The 17,705-nt window shown below is 49.7% G+C and overlaps 6 protein-coding genes across 6 annotated transcripts; 2 read left to right on the top strand and 4 right to left on the bottom strand.

Moving 5' to 3' along the window:
• Positions 1-182: 182 nt before the first annotated feature.
• On the top strand, positions 183-1,530 carry EPUS_00176 (uncharacterized protein; the record flags this gene model as incomplete). The annotated part of the gene is made up of 2 exons (XM_007789205.1): positions 183-300; positions 347-1,530. The coding sequence occupies 2 exons, from the start codon at positions 183-185 to the stop codon at positions 1,528-1,530; spliced, it is 1,302 nt and encodes a 433-aa protein (XP_007787395.1).
• Positions 1,531-2,225: 695 nt separating this feature from the next.
• On the top strand, positions 2,226-2,778 carry EPUS_00177 (uncharacterized protein; the record flags this gene model as incomplete). Its single annotated transcript, XM_007789206.1, has 3 exons — positions 2,226-2,290; positions 2,374-2,554; positions 2,641-2,778. The coding sequence occupies 3 exons, from the start codon at positions 2,226-2,228 to the stop codon at positions 2,776-2,778; spliced, it is 384 nt and encodes a 127-aa protein (XP_007787396.1).
• A 609-nt stretch (positions 2,779-3,387) lies between these two features.
• Positions 3,388-9,213, bottom strand: EPUS_00178 (uncharacterized protein; the record flags this gene model as incomplete). Its single annotated transcript, XM_007789207.1, has 5 exons — positions 3,388-3,539; positions 3,608-5,968; positions 7,472-8,588; positions 8,642-8,943; positions 8,991-9,213. 5 exons carry the CDS (start codon positions 9,211-9,213, stop codon positions 3,388-3,390), a joined length of 4,155 nt encoding a protein of 1,384 aa, XP_007787397.1.
• Positions 9,214-10,368: 1,155 nt separating this feature from the next.
• EPUS_00179 (uncharacterized protein) lies at positions 10,369-11,944 on the bottom strand (the record flags this gene model as incomplete). The annotated part of the gene is made up of 6 exons (XM_007789208.1): positions 10,369-10,477; positions 10,526-10,583; positions 10,636-10,918; positions 10,972-11,441; positions 11,491-11,815; positions 11,939-11,944. 6 exons carry the CDS (start codon positions 11,942-11,944, stop codon positions 10,369-10,371), a joined length of 1,251 nt encoding a protein of 416 aa, XP_007787398.1.
• Positions 11,945-12,539: 595 nt separating this feature from the next.
• EPUS_00180 (uncharacterized protein) lies at positions 12,540-14,191 on the bottom strand (the record flags this gene model as incomplete). The annotated part of the gene is made up of 4 exons (XM_007789209.1): positions 12,540-13,211; positions 13,265-13,875; positions 13,941-14,024; positions 14,083-14,191. 4 exons carry the CDS (start codon positions 14,189-14,191, stop codon positions 12,540-12,542), a joined length of 1,476 nt encoding a protein of 491 aa, XP_007787399.1.
• Positions 14,192-14,536: 345 nt separating this feature from the next.
• Positions 14,537-17,350, bottom strand: EPUS_00181 (uncharacterized protein; the record flags this gene model as incomplete). The annotated part of the gene is made up of 4 exons (XM_007789210.1): positions 14,537-15,504; positions 15,555-17,078; positions 17,131-17,217; positions 17,278-17,350. 4 exons carry the CDS (start codon positions 17,348-17,350, stop codon positions 14,537-14,539), a joined length of 2,652 nt encoding a protein of 883 aa, XP_007787400.1.
• Between the last annotated feature and the right edge of the window lie 355 nt (positions 17,351-17,705).

Here is a 17,705-nt window from a genome sequence, read left to right on the forward strand (position 1 = left end):
AATATTCGGACATTCCGCTTTCTCCGTGTGTTTCACCCTCACTCTACCAACCACCGACCCTCCTGCGCATTGCAATTCAGAATCTCCGCTGACTTTGATTCCATCACAGCGATAGCAGGTGGCTATTACAGCTCCTACGACTTCCGCAAATGAAACTTTTTTGATCCGACACTACATACACAATGACGCCGCGCAAAGTGTTTCGATGTGTTGTTGACGATACAGTATTGATTACCAATATCAGCGAAGTAAAGAAGTGGATTCTGAATGGATCCGTTACGCTCATCATTCCGGTCTACAGTATGTCACCTGTCTTCAAGATCACAGACTCTACTGACGGTCAAAGCCCTTGAACGACTTGCGTTGCTGAAACAAGACGCTTCTCAGATTGGCATCAATGCCCGTCAAACCGTCGAATTCCTAGACAGAATCACCGAAGGCAAGGACGGTCTTCCAGTCAATGCAATCTCACTTCAAGGCCCTACAGAACAGTACCAGAAATGGTCTGATGTAGAAAAACATATTATTGCGGAGGAGAACGAAGAGAAGGCGGACAAAAATACATCTGCGGTGGCTCAAGCTTCTTCGGACGATGTCCCTCCCGGTGGAGGCGAGGGACAACAGGCGCCTGGTGCGACCAATGTGCTTTCTCAGATGCTCCTCAGCAAATTGAACTTTGCGAAAGAAGCTGATATCACACCGCCAACTTCCCCAAGCTCTTCTAACGAACGAAGTGCCAGAAGCAGTCCGGAGATGACAGCAGCTGAGCCAATACAGGAGAACGTCGTCGTTCCTCACTCCCTCCAACCTCTGGTCAACGCGGTGGTTTGGCAGGCAAATAATATTGAAAATGCAAACGCTAACAGACCAATGCCCGAATTATACTTTGTCTCCAATTCTGCTGATGCCGCGTCCTTGATGCGCAGCTTTGGAGTCAACACTAAGAATGTTCATCAACTTCGCCAAGCAATTGGGCTTGAGGACCAGGAACTCAAGAACCAATCCAAATATCTCCAGAAGCATCCTTCTCCACCACCACCGCCACCACCAACCGCGCTCGAAACCCATGATACCGAACCCAAAGCTATGTTTAGGTATGAGGAGGACAGTGATGAGGAACAGGTAGTGTTCAAACCTCGAGGCCGTGGCTCTGGAAATCTGTCTACGAAATCTGCCTCGAGCAGCCCCGTTATGCGTGGTTCATCTCTCGCCGCGGCTCGTCCTTCTTCTAGCCATCGTTATTCTCCTCGCATGGCCAACAGCCATCCGAACCGTGCTGAGCAAGTCAAGCCCGAAGTACCTACGGAGGAAATTGATCCGGATTCGTTTGATCGCGGCAGTTTTGGGCGAGCAAATGGTCAACGGTTGGTGCTCAGTGATGGCAATATACATGCTGGATTCCAGCATCGTGCATCGTTTCATCGTGGTGGGTTTGCACCATCGGGTCCTTCACGAGGTTTCTACCGCGGATCCCCCAGGGGTGTTGATAGAGGTTCCCTGCGCGGGCGCGGAAGACTATACGTTCCCTAGTTGCCCACCACGTATAGCATGCCACGAAAGGCATCTCAGTCCAAAGCGACCAAATGTGACCTACCAAGCTACAGATCGGGGTATGAGCTTGACCCTCTACTAAAACTAGCTGAAGAAGCCTTATCTGCACGGCTGACGAGCTCTCCACGAGTCGTAACCTGTACAGCTCGAGAACTGTACTTCTCGCGCAGTTGGAGTTCCTTGAAACTAGAGGCGTGAAGGTGGTATGGCAGAGCGATGATCGAGATCAGAATTGGTGGAGGTGAATTTTGCAGGAGGATTTTCATTGATGGAGGACATCAATCAGAGCTTTTCTGCTCGCACCATTGCTCATACTAGGAGCTTATTGGTATGGAGGAGCATGCACCTCAGAGCATGTCGCACTCTCTATGCGTTATGTGTATGTCTGGATTCACTAAAACTTGCTTTCAGTTATTCTATATTGGAGACTTCCAATCAAAATGGTATTTGCACTTCACAGGTTCTTCGGCGAACCATTCATGAAAACCTTCACTTCGCTTCCATGATATCATGGGTGTCACTGTGCCCTCCCCATATTCAATATTCCTTTCGTTTGTTCCACATGATTCCCGAGACTCCTCGAACACTTCCACAGCTATTTACATCCCCCATACCTGTTCTTCAGCTCAATCTCATCACTTCATCACATACATTTACCTCAAATCCAAGACAAGATGGCGCTTTCCACTGTTTACAAGCACGCTCTGCTTGCGCTTGTCGTCGGCGTCGTTCTCACCTGGTACGCGGTTTACTGCCCCCGTCATCCTCACCATCCTTTTGGTACATACGTCAGCTAACCTTCAACTTCTCCCCTTCACTCAGCCCCAGCGTCTGCGCTGAGGCCGTAACCGCCGCTGCACCATGCACTTCAACCATCTTCATCGAGCCCTCCATCATGGCCGGTCCAACATCCACCGTCTATCCGAGCACCTTCACCGTGACCAAGAGCGTCGACTGCGGCGGATGTGACTCCTTGTCCACGATTGGAGGGCACATATTCATCGTAAGTCTTGTCAAGTCCCACCCCCCGCCTCCCAAGCTTTGATTCGGAGACGGAGACGGACAACAACGGCTGACTTGAAATCCCAGATGGTCACCCCCCTTACGACTGTATTTGCGAGCGAGACTGCTACTACGACCAAGATGGTGTGCTCCAAGGCCGGGAATGGGGATCGTGGTCTCCACTGTGAGGGTGGGCGTTGCATCTTCACTGGCCATCCAGGGTAGCGGTGAGTGATTCAGGAGGGTATGCTATGCGATGAGAGGAGCTCTAAATGGTCGTCTCAAAGAGATCAAGGGAAGCTATTCAAGACTGGCCATCTGTGCATGGGAAAGCCCTACATAGTCAGCGCTCCAATCTCAGAATGCTCATTAGGTCGTGCTGAGTAGGACCTTGATCAGGGTGTCTGCCATTGAATATTTGGCATTAATTTATCCCAAAGTCACATTCAGTAGATTGTGGTTGAGAGGTGTATGTCTACATCATTACAACACTCACTATCAGTATCAGTGCGAAGATTTAGATCCTGGATGTATACTCAGGATGAGTTCATATCACCATGTCTTGGCAGGAGATTTGAGCAAGTAGATTAATTACTAGGTCGCTGAAGGTCGAATAGGAGATTGGGAATGGTGATTATGCAGAATGGAGTAGATTTGATCGATCTTGGCTGTCACGAACCATGGATTCCATCCTTCTATCAAACAATCACGCCTGGGGCTGAGCCCTGATCTAGCTCGTCCCAACGCCGCCAACATATTTTGGCATTGCGCAGCAACGCCGTAGCCGGGATTCCAACCCTCATTGCCATGTTCCTTGCCAACAGCACGGCTTCCTCAAGCGTCTATACTTCTTGAGCGCCTGACTAGCAGTATCTCTGGTGACGTTGAGAGATATGGAATCTCCCACTCTTCGGGCAGAGTAGCCCCAGCAAACTCAATACATGCCCATGCCCAGACAGCTTCGAGTCCAGAGTCCCCACACGGACCTGTACTCAGCATAGTCTGCTTGATCGTATTTTGGGTTCCCAGTTACATATCCGAAGAGCTCTCTCACATCCTTGTTTGGCCTCTTCAAAGTTTCCCAGCTCGAATTGCTGCCGTGCAATGGCCACCTCGAGGTCAATCAATCGATCGGAAGTCGGGTGATTCCATTGTGGCTGATTTCGGCAGATGTCTTTATAGATTTCGAGACCCTTTTGAGCAAGCAGCAAACTCTTACCATGGGAGTGCTGTAAGCCCTCTACCGTTGTAAGCTTGAGTAGGACCATTATGTGGCTTTGGTCATCCTCGCCGTACATTTCAGTCAAGACCTGCAGGGCGACGGCGTAATAGCTCATGGCGCTCTCTGGCATCATCAGTCCCAATTTACAATCACCCATGGCACAGGCAAGGGGAAGAACTCCCCAAGTATCGGGATGTCTGAGGAGAGATTGCCCCATAACCCGCCCAAGCACCGAACCTCTTACCCACAGCTGCCCATGCCTGTACAAATGAAGCAAGACGGCTCTGGACTCATAGGTCTCGTTGTGGTCCTCTCCATATAGGCTCTGGAAACCTTTAACGCCCATTTCCGTCCATTTGACAGCTTCATCGAGTTGGCCAATGACCCCATATACCCGAGCGCCAAGTTTTAGGCATGTTTGTAGGGCTCTCACGGTAGCTGAGCAACCAAAGCGTTGGTTACTTACATGGTGGAGACGAAACAAGTTCTGCATCTCTTTGCCGTATTCATCGGCATATTCGACTCTTGCGCGACGTACTGTTTCCTTCTCTGTAACGAGCGGATGGTCTAGAAGGCGTTTCCCAGCATGATGGTAGCCACAAAAGGCAAGCTTGTAGTAGACAACTGCGTTCTCTACAGCGTTCTGGTCTTTCGTGTTCGAGAATTCCGAGAATTTCAAGCTGAAAGCTGATGCTGCCATGTGTGCAAGTTCTGGCCCTACAGTCAGGTCATTATAGAACGGTCTGCAGTGTTGAAGGATGGAGACAGCACGAGGAAGATATCTAAAGCAAACTGCCATCTTCTTGTCGTGATCAGGAAGCGGGAACACTAAATAAATCATGAGTAATACCGTGTGTGCTGTGACTTGGTGGGTAGCTTGAGACTCCCCCTCCACAAGTGCTATAGTCAATTGAGCAAACAAACCATGTATCCAAACAGTCTTGACGTCGAGATTCCGGATTAGGCCGGCTTGTCCCAAGTCAAGGAATGCATTATCGGTCCGAACCGGCTTTTCTAAGACTTCCTTGAGAGCGCTATCATCCCTGAGATGTCGTTCGAGGTTTTTGTCTGCTTGGCTATCCACCCTTGGGAGCGTGTTTGCTGGCAATCTTTTTGGAAAGGGAATCCGCGACATCAAGAAGTCAGCTGTGGGCAGTTCGCGATAGTACCACGGTTCCCGGGCCCGCAACGCCTTGGTCCGCATTTTCCTAAGCTCCGCTGCCGGACGCTCGAACCCTCGATCGTACGTTTCTAATCGAGCAAAGTGATGTATCAGTTCCAGAGAGCTCCGGGTGATGAGCTCTTTCGGTATTGCAGAAGAATCAAAATAAAATAAAAGCTGGAACAACGCAGCAGCTTGAGGAGATTGCACCTTGAGAGCATCTAGTGTCAATGAGAGAATGGCACCCGTCGCGCATCCGTCCTCATGCATAGAAAGTGGATGAGACTGTTTCAGCAATACGTGCCTCTTTTCCACATCCGGCAGGACGGTGGACAATGACACTTTCCGCAGACATGCCAGCGAAACGGTTTGTTCAATCGCGATCGGGAGGCCACCTGTTAGCCGTGCCAAATGCTCTGCTGCTTGCCTCTCAAAGACGTTAGTGCTGTCTATATTCTGCAACTTCAAGGCAAGCCCAACTGCTTCAGTGGACGTCATGGCTGGTACGGCAAGCACATTGGCCCTCTCTGCAAGGGCTTCAGCAGCTATCTGACTGCGTGTCGTGAAAAGAATATGGCCAGAACCCTCCACAGGTGTATAGTGACGAACTACTCCTGGTTCAAGCGCATTGTCAAAAACCATGAGCCACCTCGTATGTTCTGATAACCACGTCTTTACTAGGTCGACGACCTCAGATTCCTTGGGCCGATCCTGACTTGCTCTCAGCAGTCTGAGTCTTCGGGCGAACATACGGTAATTGCTAGTGATGGTCGCTGAGCTTACAGCATTGACAAAGAAAATGTGCGCGTATTGATTTCGCCATCGTTCTGCAAAACGAAGAGCAATTTGGGTTTTCCCGATACCAGGAATACCCCACAGGGCGACTCTTGATGTTCGCTTATCAGATATCGAGGCCATGGAGCAGCCAACAGAACGTATGATGTCCTCACGGCCAACGAAACCATTGCTCAAAAGATCTGGGATGATCCGAAGATTCAGTAGGGGTGGATTATCGGGCTGTAGAGAGGGAGCTTGAATACTGGAGCATCAGCAAGATTGTTCCCGCTTTTGGGTCATGTCGCGGCTTACGGGGCGTTAGTTGAACATTTTGACGTTGAGCTATAGGGAGATATAGTCAGATCATATTCCTGGACAATATTTGAGGTTCGAACCTTCTCTAATGTAGTGGAGGCTTCTCGCAGTATTAGTCTTATGAATCTCTTCCGACAGGTAATCCAGTCTTTCAAGAAACTGCTCGAACGGCACTTTAATGGACTTTCGGAACACATGACCCGCTGTTTCTATAGAGACTCAGTGTTTCTGCGGACCTAGAACGAGTGAATCGTACTTGATCCCGATCTTCGGTAGGTCTGTGAAGCTGTGATCACAAACTGAAGGATGTGCTCATAAAACTTCACGAGCAAACCTCGTAGTGGGCCAAGTAAGTCACCCTCAGCCGTGTGGTATTGAAATCTAGCGAGGCAGGTCTCCAAACGCTCGCCGATATCGTTCAAACGATCAAGTGTATCAAAGATATCTCTGGCAACCTATCGACCAGGATGGGTCAGAGAAGGGAGGACCATACAATTACCAGGAATTGAATTGGGCCCCAAATTAGCATGGTGACTTCGGATTCTGCGGCTTCGTCAGCATTTGATTGTGGAGAATGAATGATCACAAACTTGCTTGGGCCATGCTTGAGGTGGCCTTTTCAAATCGCGCAAGGGTATCCACGGCTGCTTTGCTAGAACTCCAAAGCAGGCTTGAATGCTTTGTTCGAAACGTTCGATTTTCCTCCCTTTTCTGATTGAGTGCCTGCAAAAGTTCCTATAAGGTACGATGCCTCAAGATGAGCTCTCTCTCTTGAGCGCCAACTTCCTTGTCTCCGGGTCTCGACAACACGCGTTGGAGCGCTTCATAGTACAGCTTTGCCTCTTTGGTCATGTCGTGCAGCTTCTGCAACTCTTGGGCCGTGGATGAGTACAGGTTAGGTTGATTAGTGGCCGACATCGTTGTGGTTTTGCGGGAAGCTGTTCACTGGGTGGTTTACCAGCCCCCAGACATGAAAACTGTTCGGATACTGCATTACGGATCAGAGTTGGAAAAGGTGTTTGCAGGATATTTCACAAAGACTAAGACAAGAACGCCATAGTTGGCGCAGCCCCGAAACCTAAGGGTATGATGCCGAAAATTGGATCGGGGTGCGGCTCATCGGGTCGCTCTCCTATCCCGACATCATCGCGAGTACTGACTTTGCAGATGTTCGACTATAATTCCCAAGTGGGACAAGGATGCAGAAAATGATAAGTGCAAGGTTCAGGATAGTTGCTTGGGGCCATTTGAGCAGCGAAGCAAAAGCTGTGGCTTATGTGGCACTGTGCATATTCCAGGAATTAAAAATTATACCCGTAGAGATTTTGTGATAGGCTATGTCTTCAGCTTGAGTGTGATTCGCCGAAAATCTCTTGAATAAGGATTTTCTTGTTGACTGTACCATGGTGAGAGATGCTTGGTGCTTGAAAGGTACCACTTACTTTTTCCCATTGCATTCCTTGGAATGCTCTCCACAATCCTAAGCTCTTGGGGTATTTTATAATTTGCCAGCCTCGCTTTCAACGCCCTTCTCATGTCCATCGCACCCCACTTCTTGCCTCCCTTGCCTGAATTGGCTTGTGTTGCTTCCAGAACTATGACCGCCGCAACTTTCTGGCCCCACTGCTCGCTGGGTATGCCAACAACCGCTGCTTCGGAAACCTGAGGCAACGACAGGAGCTCCCTCTCAATTTCTAAGGCTGAGACTTTTTCTCCACCGGTTTTGATTATGTCAACACTCTTTCTTCCTTGGATGAAGTACATCGGACCTCTAGCCCACTTTTGCCAACTCTTCCCGGTTCCATCAACAGTACGTCGTATTGCGATGTCCCCAGTCTTGAACCATTTGCCGCGTTCGTCTTCGCCATTCACAAATTCTGCTGCAGTTGCTTCCGGATTCTGCCAATATCCATTAAAAGTTGTTGGGCCACGCAGTTGAATTTCTCCCTCTTGCCTGCTGCTCTCGGGAATCACCTTGTTCGTCTCAAAATCTACCAGACGCACCTCCACGGATGGTAAAGGCCAGCCTACACTTCCATCAACCCTATCGGCATAATCCAAGCCACAGGATAAGGCCATTCCGACCTCTGTCATTCCATAGCGCTCCAATAGCACGTTTCCGCGGCTCAAATTGGTCCAAGCCGACTTTGTTGATGCTGGCAGGGCAGCTGAGCCAGATATATTAAGCCGCAAGTTAATCGGAGATATGGCTGTTTGCGCAGCTTCTTGTAAGTCATGATTGAGAGTAGCGTGAGTTGATAGCAAACGGTTGTAAATCGTCGGTACGGCGGTCAGGAATGTAACTGGCCGTCTAGAATCTGAAGCGGACTGCGGCAAAAATGGAGCTGCAAGTCGTTCCCATGTAGCACCGGCATTGAACGGAAAGAGAAATTCAACGGCAGATCCGGCCAAAAGTGGGGCAAAAAGCGCATTGACGGTGCCATGAATATGATGGAGCGGTAGCAGATGTAACAGAAGATCGGCATTTGTATATCTCCATGCCTCTATCAATGATCTGGCCTGAGCTGTGATCACTGATGTAGAGAGCAGCACGCCTTTCTGCTAGAAGTTCAGCATAGAAACCCCCTTTGTGAAGGAACACGACTTCTTACCGGGCTGCTTGTCGTTCCAGAGGTGTATAACATGCAGCCACCAAGTCCTGAGGAGACCCCCTCGAGCTCGAATTTGTCATTGCTCGATATTGAGTCTTGCTCTGCAGCATTGATGACACCAAGAACAGGCTCACGTTGCAGCCCTTCCTTTAGGACTTCTTTCGCTTTGGTCTCTAGAGTTGAAGTCGACAGTAGAAGTTTTGCTTGACTGTTATCCAGTGAATATCGAAGCTCGGTTGGTGGGAACGAGTGGGCGAGGGGGAGGGCCACAGCTTCGTGAGCGAGGATAGCAAGGAAGGTTACTCGGAGTATTTTAGTGTGGCACACTCAGCATGAAGCTGCGACGTACCAACGTAATTGTAGCCATTCTCTGCCAGGAATGCAATTCTCTCCCCACAAAGGGGGGATTCTGGCACAATCTGTGATATTTGCTTCTTAGCAGCAACAACATCTCGCAGCAAGGTCGCGTAAGAAAAGGTCCGGTTGGAATCACTGTGAATGATGGCGGTGGAAGTTGGCTTGTGCTTGGTAATGGCTTGGAATATCGGAAGGTTTGGCAGTGTGGATGCCATTCGATAAGATAGTGGCCGAATGTCAGGACGAAACGATGGTGGGAGTAAGGAGGGAGAAAGCCATCTGCAAACTGCGCGAACGGCAATCGGTACCAACATGGTGGTAACCCTCCATTCTCATCAGCCGGCGTCTATTCACAGCTTCGACAAATGTCCGAGCCGCTCATCCGCCTGAAAGCTGCGTGGTGCCGGACGTCGAATGGATGATTGTTCCATTGAAGCTGTCTTTTTCGGAGGGCGGAACGATTTCCGGTCGCTGAATACATTTCCGAAGCCGAACTCCGCATCTCACCTCAGCGCAGATGGCGTTTCCGAGTAGAGTCGGTTGCATTGAGACTTGGTCTTTGTCGATGCTGAGAATCAGACAGTTTTTGTTGTTTCGGCGAAGTTTCACAGCCATGGCGAGTACCTCAAAGACGCCAGTAGAAGATCTTATTCGATCAAAGGTGACTTAACTCGGACAACCAAGGTAGAGCTTGCTAACACCCATAGATCACTAAAGAACTCAAACCTACCACCCTTGAAATCTTTAATGACTCTGCGGCGCATTCGCACCACCAAGCTATGGCAGGAATCAATTCGAGGGAGACGCATTTCAGGTAGGGTTTCAGGCTACTTGCTATGTATGGATGCTTAGTGTTTGCTTCGGTCAGACTCAATGTCATCTCCGACATGTTTAAATCGAAAACACAACCCGCCCGTCATCGTATGGTTTATGCAATTCTCCGTGAGGAACTCGATCGAGAAGGTGGCATACATGCGTTACAGCTGAGGACCAAGACTCCTGATGAAATCGAAAACCTGCAGGGCTAAGCTCTGGGGGATGGTCAGGTATTTACCCGTACCAGCTCAAAAAGCTATGGAAAGCGATATGCATTAATATGGGACTGTGCGAACGTAATTACTTTTGACAAGCATTTCGCTCTAGCGGCAAAGAACTCTTGATGCTCGTTTCGCCAATTGTACATGAAAACAGCGGGCTCAGGAGCAGTAAGATACGAAAGGGAAGCAAAGATAAGCAGTGCCCGAGACATGCTTTTGGCGCCACCGGTAGCGGTGGGATAGCTGTTCAAGCGGACAATAGAACAACATGTCTGACAAACAACCAGAGACAGAACCATGTACCCAAAACTGACAAAGATAGTCCAAGCAGCATCAAGGTCTGAAATGCTCAGCATCTCGACCTCGAACCATTCTAACCCTTGCTGCAGTACTCGGTGCAGGCGTCGCTGCAGGTGCCGGTGTAGAAGAATTGCTATCTCGGCTAGTTGAAGGTCAATATGTAACAAGGAAATTCCAATCGAAAAACTACCTGCGAAGGACTAGGACAACAACAACCACGATGACTACTATGATAATGATGATAAGGGCTGTGTGATGATGTGAGTCCAAGAACAGAAAGTTGCAGCGCAGAGGACTTACTTGCGATACCCAAGCACCAAAACTTCTTCCTTCTCGCCGCACTAGCGCTTTTGATGGCTCCATCAAGCTGGACGTTGGCTTGCTCCACGTTCTCTTGGATATCTTCACCTCGTTGGTCGATGTTTTCTACGGCTGCTTCTTGTTGGATAACCATTGCATCGAGGTCCTGGAAAAGCTGAGCCAATATCATTAACTGCTTTTCGATTTCTTGAATGCCTTCGTGTCTCTTTCTATTAGCTCCCAAGGCTGTTTGCGCTTGATTGCGTCGAGTACGGTCCATGAGCTTCGAAAATCAGCAAGTCCATCTGAAGGATCACATAGCCAGGGAGTGCTTACAGCAGTCGTATAGATTTGTCTCGCATCAGGATCCTCGGCTGCCTCTTTGACCTCAGCTTCTGTCAAGTCTGGTCTGGCAATCCGGATATCACGTTCGTTTTGAGCCCTCATTTGGTTGCGATAATCCATTTCAATCTGCTGAAATTGCCTAATCGCACCTTGCAGTCTCCTCTGCAACTTGCCAACTTGAGGGGCATTTCGTGGGTTACCAGACTCAGGATCCGACTTGATCTTTTTTATCCGATCGCCCAAGGCTTTGTAAGCTGTCATCGTTTCTGCTGTAAGACTGTTGATCTCTCTGTGGATATTCGACTCATCACCAGTTGCGCCTTCCGCCTTTGCCAGTAACCTTGTGAATTCACTAAGTTTGTCTTCAACGGAGTCGACCCCACGGTCAATTTCCCTGCAAGCATTCAAAATTGCCTTCGGATCTTTCTGCGCGGATGTTTGACCGTTCATCGATCCCATTTCTAAGCCTCGGATCAACAACACATCATCCAGCCATGATACATTGCTTACCGTATGCATTGTTGCCCTGGACATCGCCGTAGTTGCTACTTGGGTACGCCTGGGGCTCCGGACGTCCAACAGTCCCGGTCTGTTGTTGACCATATGCTTGCGGTTGTCCATAGCTGGGCTGCTGCTGACCATAACCACCCTGTTGTCCGTATGCTCCCTGTTGCCCATACGCAGGTTGCTGCTGATCGTATGGGTTTTGCTGTCCGTACCCAGCCTGCTGTTGTCCACCATAGCTTGGTTGCTGACCGTAACCACCAACTGGTTCATACTGGTCATCCTGTTGGGCATATGGGTTGGGTTGACCGTAGCGACCGCCTCCTTGATTCTGAAAAAGAGTTAACAATGATTTGAATACGGGAGAGCTATGCTCGAGAGGTTGTCGAGTCCTCCTGCATTCGGGCAGAAAGGCGAGGAGACTGAAGGGCACGACGGCTAGGCTTATACATACATTCATCGCAGCTGCGGAGTTCAATTCTAGCTGCAGGAGCAAGGTTCACAGCTTTTCGGAACAGGTGAAATTGAAGGTACACTAAAAATCTGCTTGTTGCCTGAAATATTACTTATCTCTGAGAATGAAAAGCAAGCTGAAGATGAATGCTGCTGAAAATGTAAAGATTAAAGCCTGAAGCCGCGAGCAGCAAATTGGGATGGGGTAAGCGACGCAAGCTAGTAAAGGATCCAAAGCGTGCAGTGCCACGCTCCGGAACGCTAGCTTCTTGTTTTGCCCTGTTTCTTCCACCACCTCCTGAAAGCCAATCTCCACGCAGGTTCAAAACCAACAAAGTAACGAAAATCTTGAAGGAAATCTCATTTGACTCTTGCAATGTTACCGAAGGAATGAACTTCCGTTACGACGTTGATCTATCACTGCATATTACGTGTCGAAGACGAACATTATGAGGCGGATCCTACGTCGCCCGCCTCCACATCATCCTCAGCCTCCATTTTCGTAAACACTGAGTAAGACATATGCGCGCCTGAAGTGGTTTATCAAACGCACTCACACGAACCACGGCTTTGCAAATCAATCATCAAAATCATACTGTGACCTATTTTCCCGTCTCAGCCTCCTTCTTCCCCCACCGTCCTGCTTCATCCCCATTTTTCCACTCATGCTCAACATATCCCAATCGACCTTTGACCTCGCGCACCGTCTTCTCGTCCCCAGTATTTTTTCCAATGTTATCACTGATCTTAATCGCTGGCCTTCCGCTTGCATGAGACAGCTTGATGACGATGTTGAGCGGTACTGACTTCTTTCCATCGGTTTTGTGAACGAAGTCATTCGTGAAAAATGTTCCAACTCCAAACGAAGGCTGAAATCCAAACTCTTCCGCAACGTGCTTGTACTCGAGGCAAAGCTCGACGTCTAAGGAGTCCGAGAAAACGATGGTCTTACGACCTTTGATTCCAATGGAATCATAGAAGTCCCGAGTCATCTTCACATATTCTGCTGGATCTCCAGAATCTTGACGGACTCCTATGAAGACTTCTGCATATGAGCGCTCTCCGGGAACGTTATGATCAGTCTCAGAGTTGGCTGAGACTGGCGGTTTGATGTTTGTGAGGCTGCCAACTCCTGCAGTCTTCGTGCTTGAAGCCGCAGAAGCTGAGGTAGCTGCCGCCCCGCGTGCGGCTGTAGCCGTGGTTGGTATCGGCCGTTTGAAGGCTTCGAAGAATGCTGGAGTTCCGAAAGTGTCTGTCAGAGCGATGGCCAGGACCTGTCGAAGTGTTAGTGATTGTCAGTACGATCAAATTCCTAGCAGGGTCTTACTCCTTCTCCGAACGTTCCCAGCCAGTACCTTAATGCCAGCTCGTTCGCGTTCTCATAATTATTGGTGATCGCAGCGATTCCCATATACCACTCATGAGCCACAGTTCCGACTGGAGGAATCCCATATTTCATGGCAAAATGAACATTACTTGTCCCGGTCAGCTTCCCATTGAGTCCTGCCGCCTCGGCCTGCTTCGAAGCTCTACAAAGCCCCTTCATTACCAGATCCTGAGTCTTGTAATCCCTCCTTCTCCTCGACCCAAATTCCGAGACCAAACAACCATGCTCAAGCAGCGTCAGGCCTTTCCTATATGCCTTTTCCTCCTGACCATCATGATCCCAATCCTTATTGCAGAATTTGAAATAGGCCTCACTAGTCAAAGCAAGCAGTGGGATCTCATAAACAATCGTCTCGGTCCAGAGCCCCTTACTGGCGATATGCAAATCTCCGCATTCTGGGTCCTCTTTTGAAGGCGTGAATGATAGCTTGACATGCTCCTCTGGTTTCATCCGAAACGAGCTCAGGTACCTAAGGTACGCCTCCCCAAAGTAAGGGCATTGCCGTCGTAGATACCCGAGCTCTTCGGTTGTTATAGAGATACTGCCAAGTTCTGGTCAGGTCGTTAGCCATCACTTATGTAGAACCAAACACGACTCGTCAGCGACTATATCATACTTTCGACCTGTTCCTGCAACCACGAAAAGGCGTCCCTGGTAAATTTCATATGCGGTGTGCGGTTCGTGAAAGCATATTCGACTTCTGAAATTCATACTGTCAGTGTCCTGTTGATAAACTGGAATGGACCGAGCGTGTTCACCAGTATCTGGAAAGTATTTGAGGACGGCACATTGCATGGTGAGTTTGTAGAGGTCAGTATCAAGGAGGGAGAAGACCCCATCGGGAGTCTCTGCTGTGGGTTTTGCCATGTTCAGGGAGACAAGTTTCGGGGCGTTCGTAAATACTTGGGCATTTTCCGGGAACAACTTAAAGAGTCCTGGAGAAGTAGATTGCTACATACGTGCCAGGTTCGTGACATGGGACAAAGGGCCTTGGTGGATTGCATGTGCTCAAACACCTGTGGTAAATATTCCGGTAGTTTTGAATGATATTTAGGTGGCACCAAACAAAGGAGTCAGTCTTTGAACGGGTTTGCATACATCTTAGGTATGGAATTTTGCTCAATTCATAGACCATTTTATCGTGCATGATTAAAGATCTGCTAAACTATGGTACGAAACTTAGCCTGTCATTGCAGCTCAGTTCTTCCCCATTCATAGAATTTCGCTAAACTTACTGTCCCTCACCGGACTCGCACTGGCCTTGGTCGCTAGAGTCGTAGCTGTAAGCTTTGGCGGAGGGGCAAGCTTCTCTTCTTCAAACGTGTCGCGGGCTTCCTCGAACTCGTCATGATCCGTCTCGTTTGATGACTTGGTGTTCGTCTTTCCCAACAGCCTGTCCTTGAATCCTAGTCGGCCTCTGCGTTGTTTACCTTTCTTGTTAGGAGGATCCTCGCCGCTATCGGACAGTGTACTGATCGACGTGCTGTCGCTGTCCTTCTTTGCTCGAGTCTCACTGACAGGAGAGACGGATCGATCAGTGGGAGTCTTGGTGACGACTGGGTGGACTGGATGGATCTTGCCAGCCAAGGCAACATCTCGTATTGAGTTATCCCTAGGCATATCTTCACCACCATCCGTTGAGCCAGCCCCAGTAAGGCTCGCACCACCAATGAATCCAGCTTTAGTGGTATCACCACTTTCTCCATCTTTAGCAGGTTTGCTAGTGGAACGAAACCTCCCTGCGAACCATGATTTGACCTTAGACTGTCTCTTTGAGGGTGACGTGGGAGACACAATCTCACGATCGTCAGTAGGCTTACCAGTCCTTGGTCGCTCTTCGTCGTCGCTAGAATCATTCAGAGATTGCGAGCTGGTGGAGGCTCTTCGGGCTGTCATTGCGGGAACTTGTCCCCCAGAAGAAGTTGGACGATCCGTGTCGCTAGTCACTGCTGCTGTAGCCACTTCAGTGCGAACAACAAGGGTCGCTTCAGCAGCTTTGCCCTTTTCCTTTGATTTTCGCTTCTCTTCTTCTTCCAGTCGGTGCCTCTCCTTCTCCATCTTCGCTTTCGTTTTGAGCTCTTCCTTTTCAATCCGTTCCTTTTCCTTCAAAAGTGCCATTTCCTCCTTATGGGCTCTCTTCTCGTCGGCCTTCTTTGCCTTCTCCTCTCGCTTTTCCTCTTCTACGAAAATGTTAGCACCATTTGTTTCCACGTGACAAACAGAATCATACCTCGAGCCCTCTTTTGTTCGGCTTTGAGTTCTGCTGCACGCTGTTTCTCCAGCTCGGCCAATCGTTGCTGCTCTTCTTGTTCAAGTTTGACCTCCGTTTCACGTGCGTGCTGAACGTCAGCTTTTTCATTGATATCATCTAGTGTAGGCTGTATTCTCGACCTCGCAACTGCATCGACATCTGCTTGGTCAAGGTATTTGCCTCCTCCTATGTGTACCTTGCCATAACTCTCCATCCGGGTGTTGCTATCCGCTTGCGCTTTCTCCTTTGCTTTTGATGCCCATTCTTCGCGTTGTGCCGGACTACTCTTACCCGTCTCCTGAAAAACCTCCTCATCCATGGTATGCATGCTGGCTCTCACGTTCCTTTGCGCCGCTGCCAGGAGAGCATCTCGATCTTTCTGGCGCCTTTTCTCGTCCACCGTTGTCAGGTTGCTCTGAAATATCGACATCTGAGTCCTGATCTTCCGCGACTGCTCCTCGTCCATGTCATCCACAGCACCGTCACTTGAGGCCCGTCTCCTCAGCTTGCTGTGTATTGAAAGTCGCGATCTCGTAGTTGGTGACTTTTGCCCATAGTAGTTCTTGTATTCCTCATGCTCATCTCTCAATTTGGCAAGTCGCTCTTGGGCTAGTCGTTGTGCCGCTTCCTGCAAACTGTTACCATGCATGGGCGAGATCAACGGGTCCGGTGTGCCGGCAATACTTGAGGCGTCCGACGTGCGGCGGTTGTGTACGTGTGTTGCGGCATACCGACTGTCTGCACGGCTGATGTCGGCCTTTGCTTCTTCGATAGCTTTCTGCTGGATGGCATACATTTTTTGAGCCATTGCTACAGCTGAGGCACGAATTGTATCTTGCCTCTTCTTCTCCTCTACTTCGATGGATACGGGTGGATGTGACGTATACATTTGTCGTGACACATTGGTCTGGGCCATGTTCTGTACTCGAGCAGCATCCAGGGCCGGGTCGCCGCTCCCTGCTGACAGGCCAGATCGCTGTCCTCGCTGGGATTGATTGGCAGCCTTCAACGCCCACTGAGCATTGCTTGGTGAACCTGGCGAATTGATTGGCGCGATTGGGGCAGAATCTGCTCGTCTGCGACTACTTGCCATTGCGCCAGTTGCAGCCATCAAGGCTTTTCGGCTGGCGTCCGCAGGTATTGCGCGGGGGTCGATGGGAGGTGGGACCTTTTTGCGAACAGCTTGCTCGGCAGCGGAATGACCATCATCTGTCTCGTGTGGCTTCCAGATATTGACATGCGCGCCTTTGTCGGAAGCAAGTAGTGCAGCCTTGGAGCCAGCTGTGCTCAATTCAGGGTGCCACAGTGGATCAGCCTCATAATCTTTCGCCAGCAAAGCAGCTTTCTCTGCAGCGGGTATAGATGCAGGCTTCCAGAGCTCGACAGTTTTCTTATGTGTGTCCGCGAGACTTGCAGCTGCGCCGGCAGAAGCAATCTGTAGCCCAGGAGAAGGGAATGAAGGGAGGTCTTGGGCTTTGGCGTATTTCAGCGAAGTTGCAGCGCCTATCTAGCATCAGCGCTGGCAGACATGAACTGGGAATATTGAGGTTCACACCAGCTGATGAGAGTTTTCCATCGTCATCTAAAAGTGGATGGACGCTCTTGCCTTTCCCTTTTGTCACGTAAAGGGCAGCAGTCGCGGCTGAAGCCAATGTGTGTCAGTTGGGTTGATATGGCGGCGGCCTGTTCGGGGTGGCCGTACCTTGGTCTTCGAGCTTGCTACTAGGCGTATGCTGGGAAGGCCCGCCTTGATTCTTTGCAGCGGCAGCGGTCATGTTTTCGCTATCCCACAAGATGACTCTTGAGCAAACGAGGCATTCGTATGAGTGGACCTGAGGTGGACAAGCAGTTTCGAGCGGGAGGAGATGCAAGGCATTGGATATGACGGGAGCGAAAGGTGGTGTCAGTGACGTAGCCCAAGCGAACCTTGACGCACCCTTGCATCACAACCAACCGTCTGCTAGCCGGGTTTCTTGCAGCAAGCTACACAACGCTCGAGATCGTCGATCAGCTGCAGAAGCGAAACCCACAGCTGGACCACAATTACAATACAAGTACGGAGTAGTACAACTCTGATTGCTTGAATACTCAACAGGCCTGGGTCCCATGATCTCTGGACTTTTTGGGATC

This window comes from Endocarpon pusillum (genome assembly GCF_000464535.1).
Source record: "Endocarpon pusillum Z07020 unplaced genomic scaffold C734253, whole genome shotgun sequence".
NCBI classification, from domain to species: Eukaryota; Fungi; Ascomycota; class Eurotiomycetes; order Verrucariales; family Verrucariaceae; genus Endocarpon; species Endocarpon pusillum.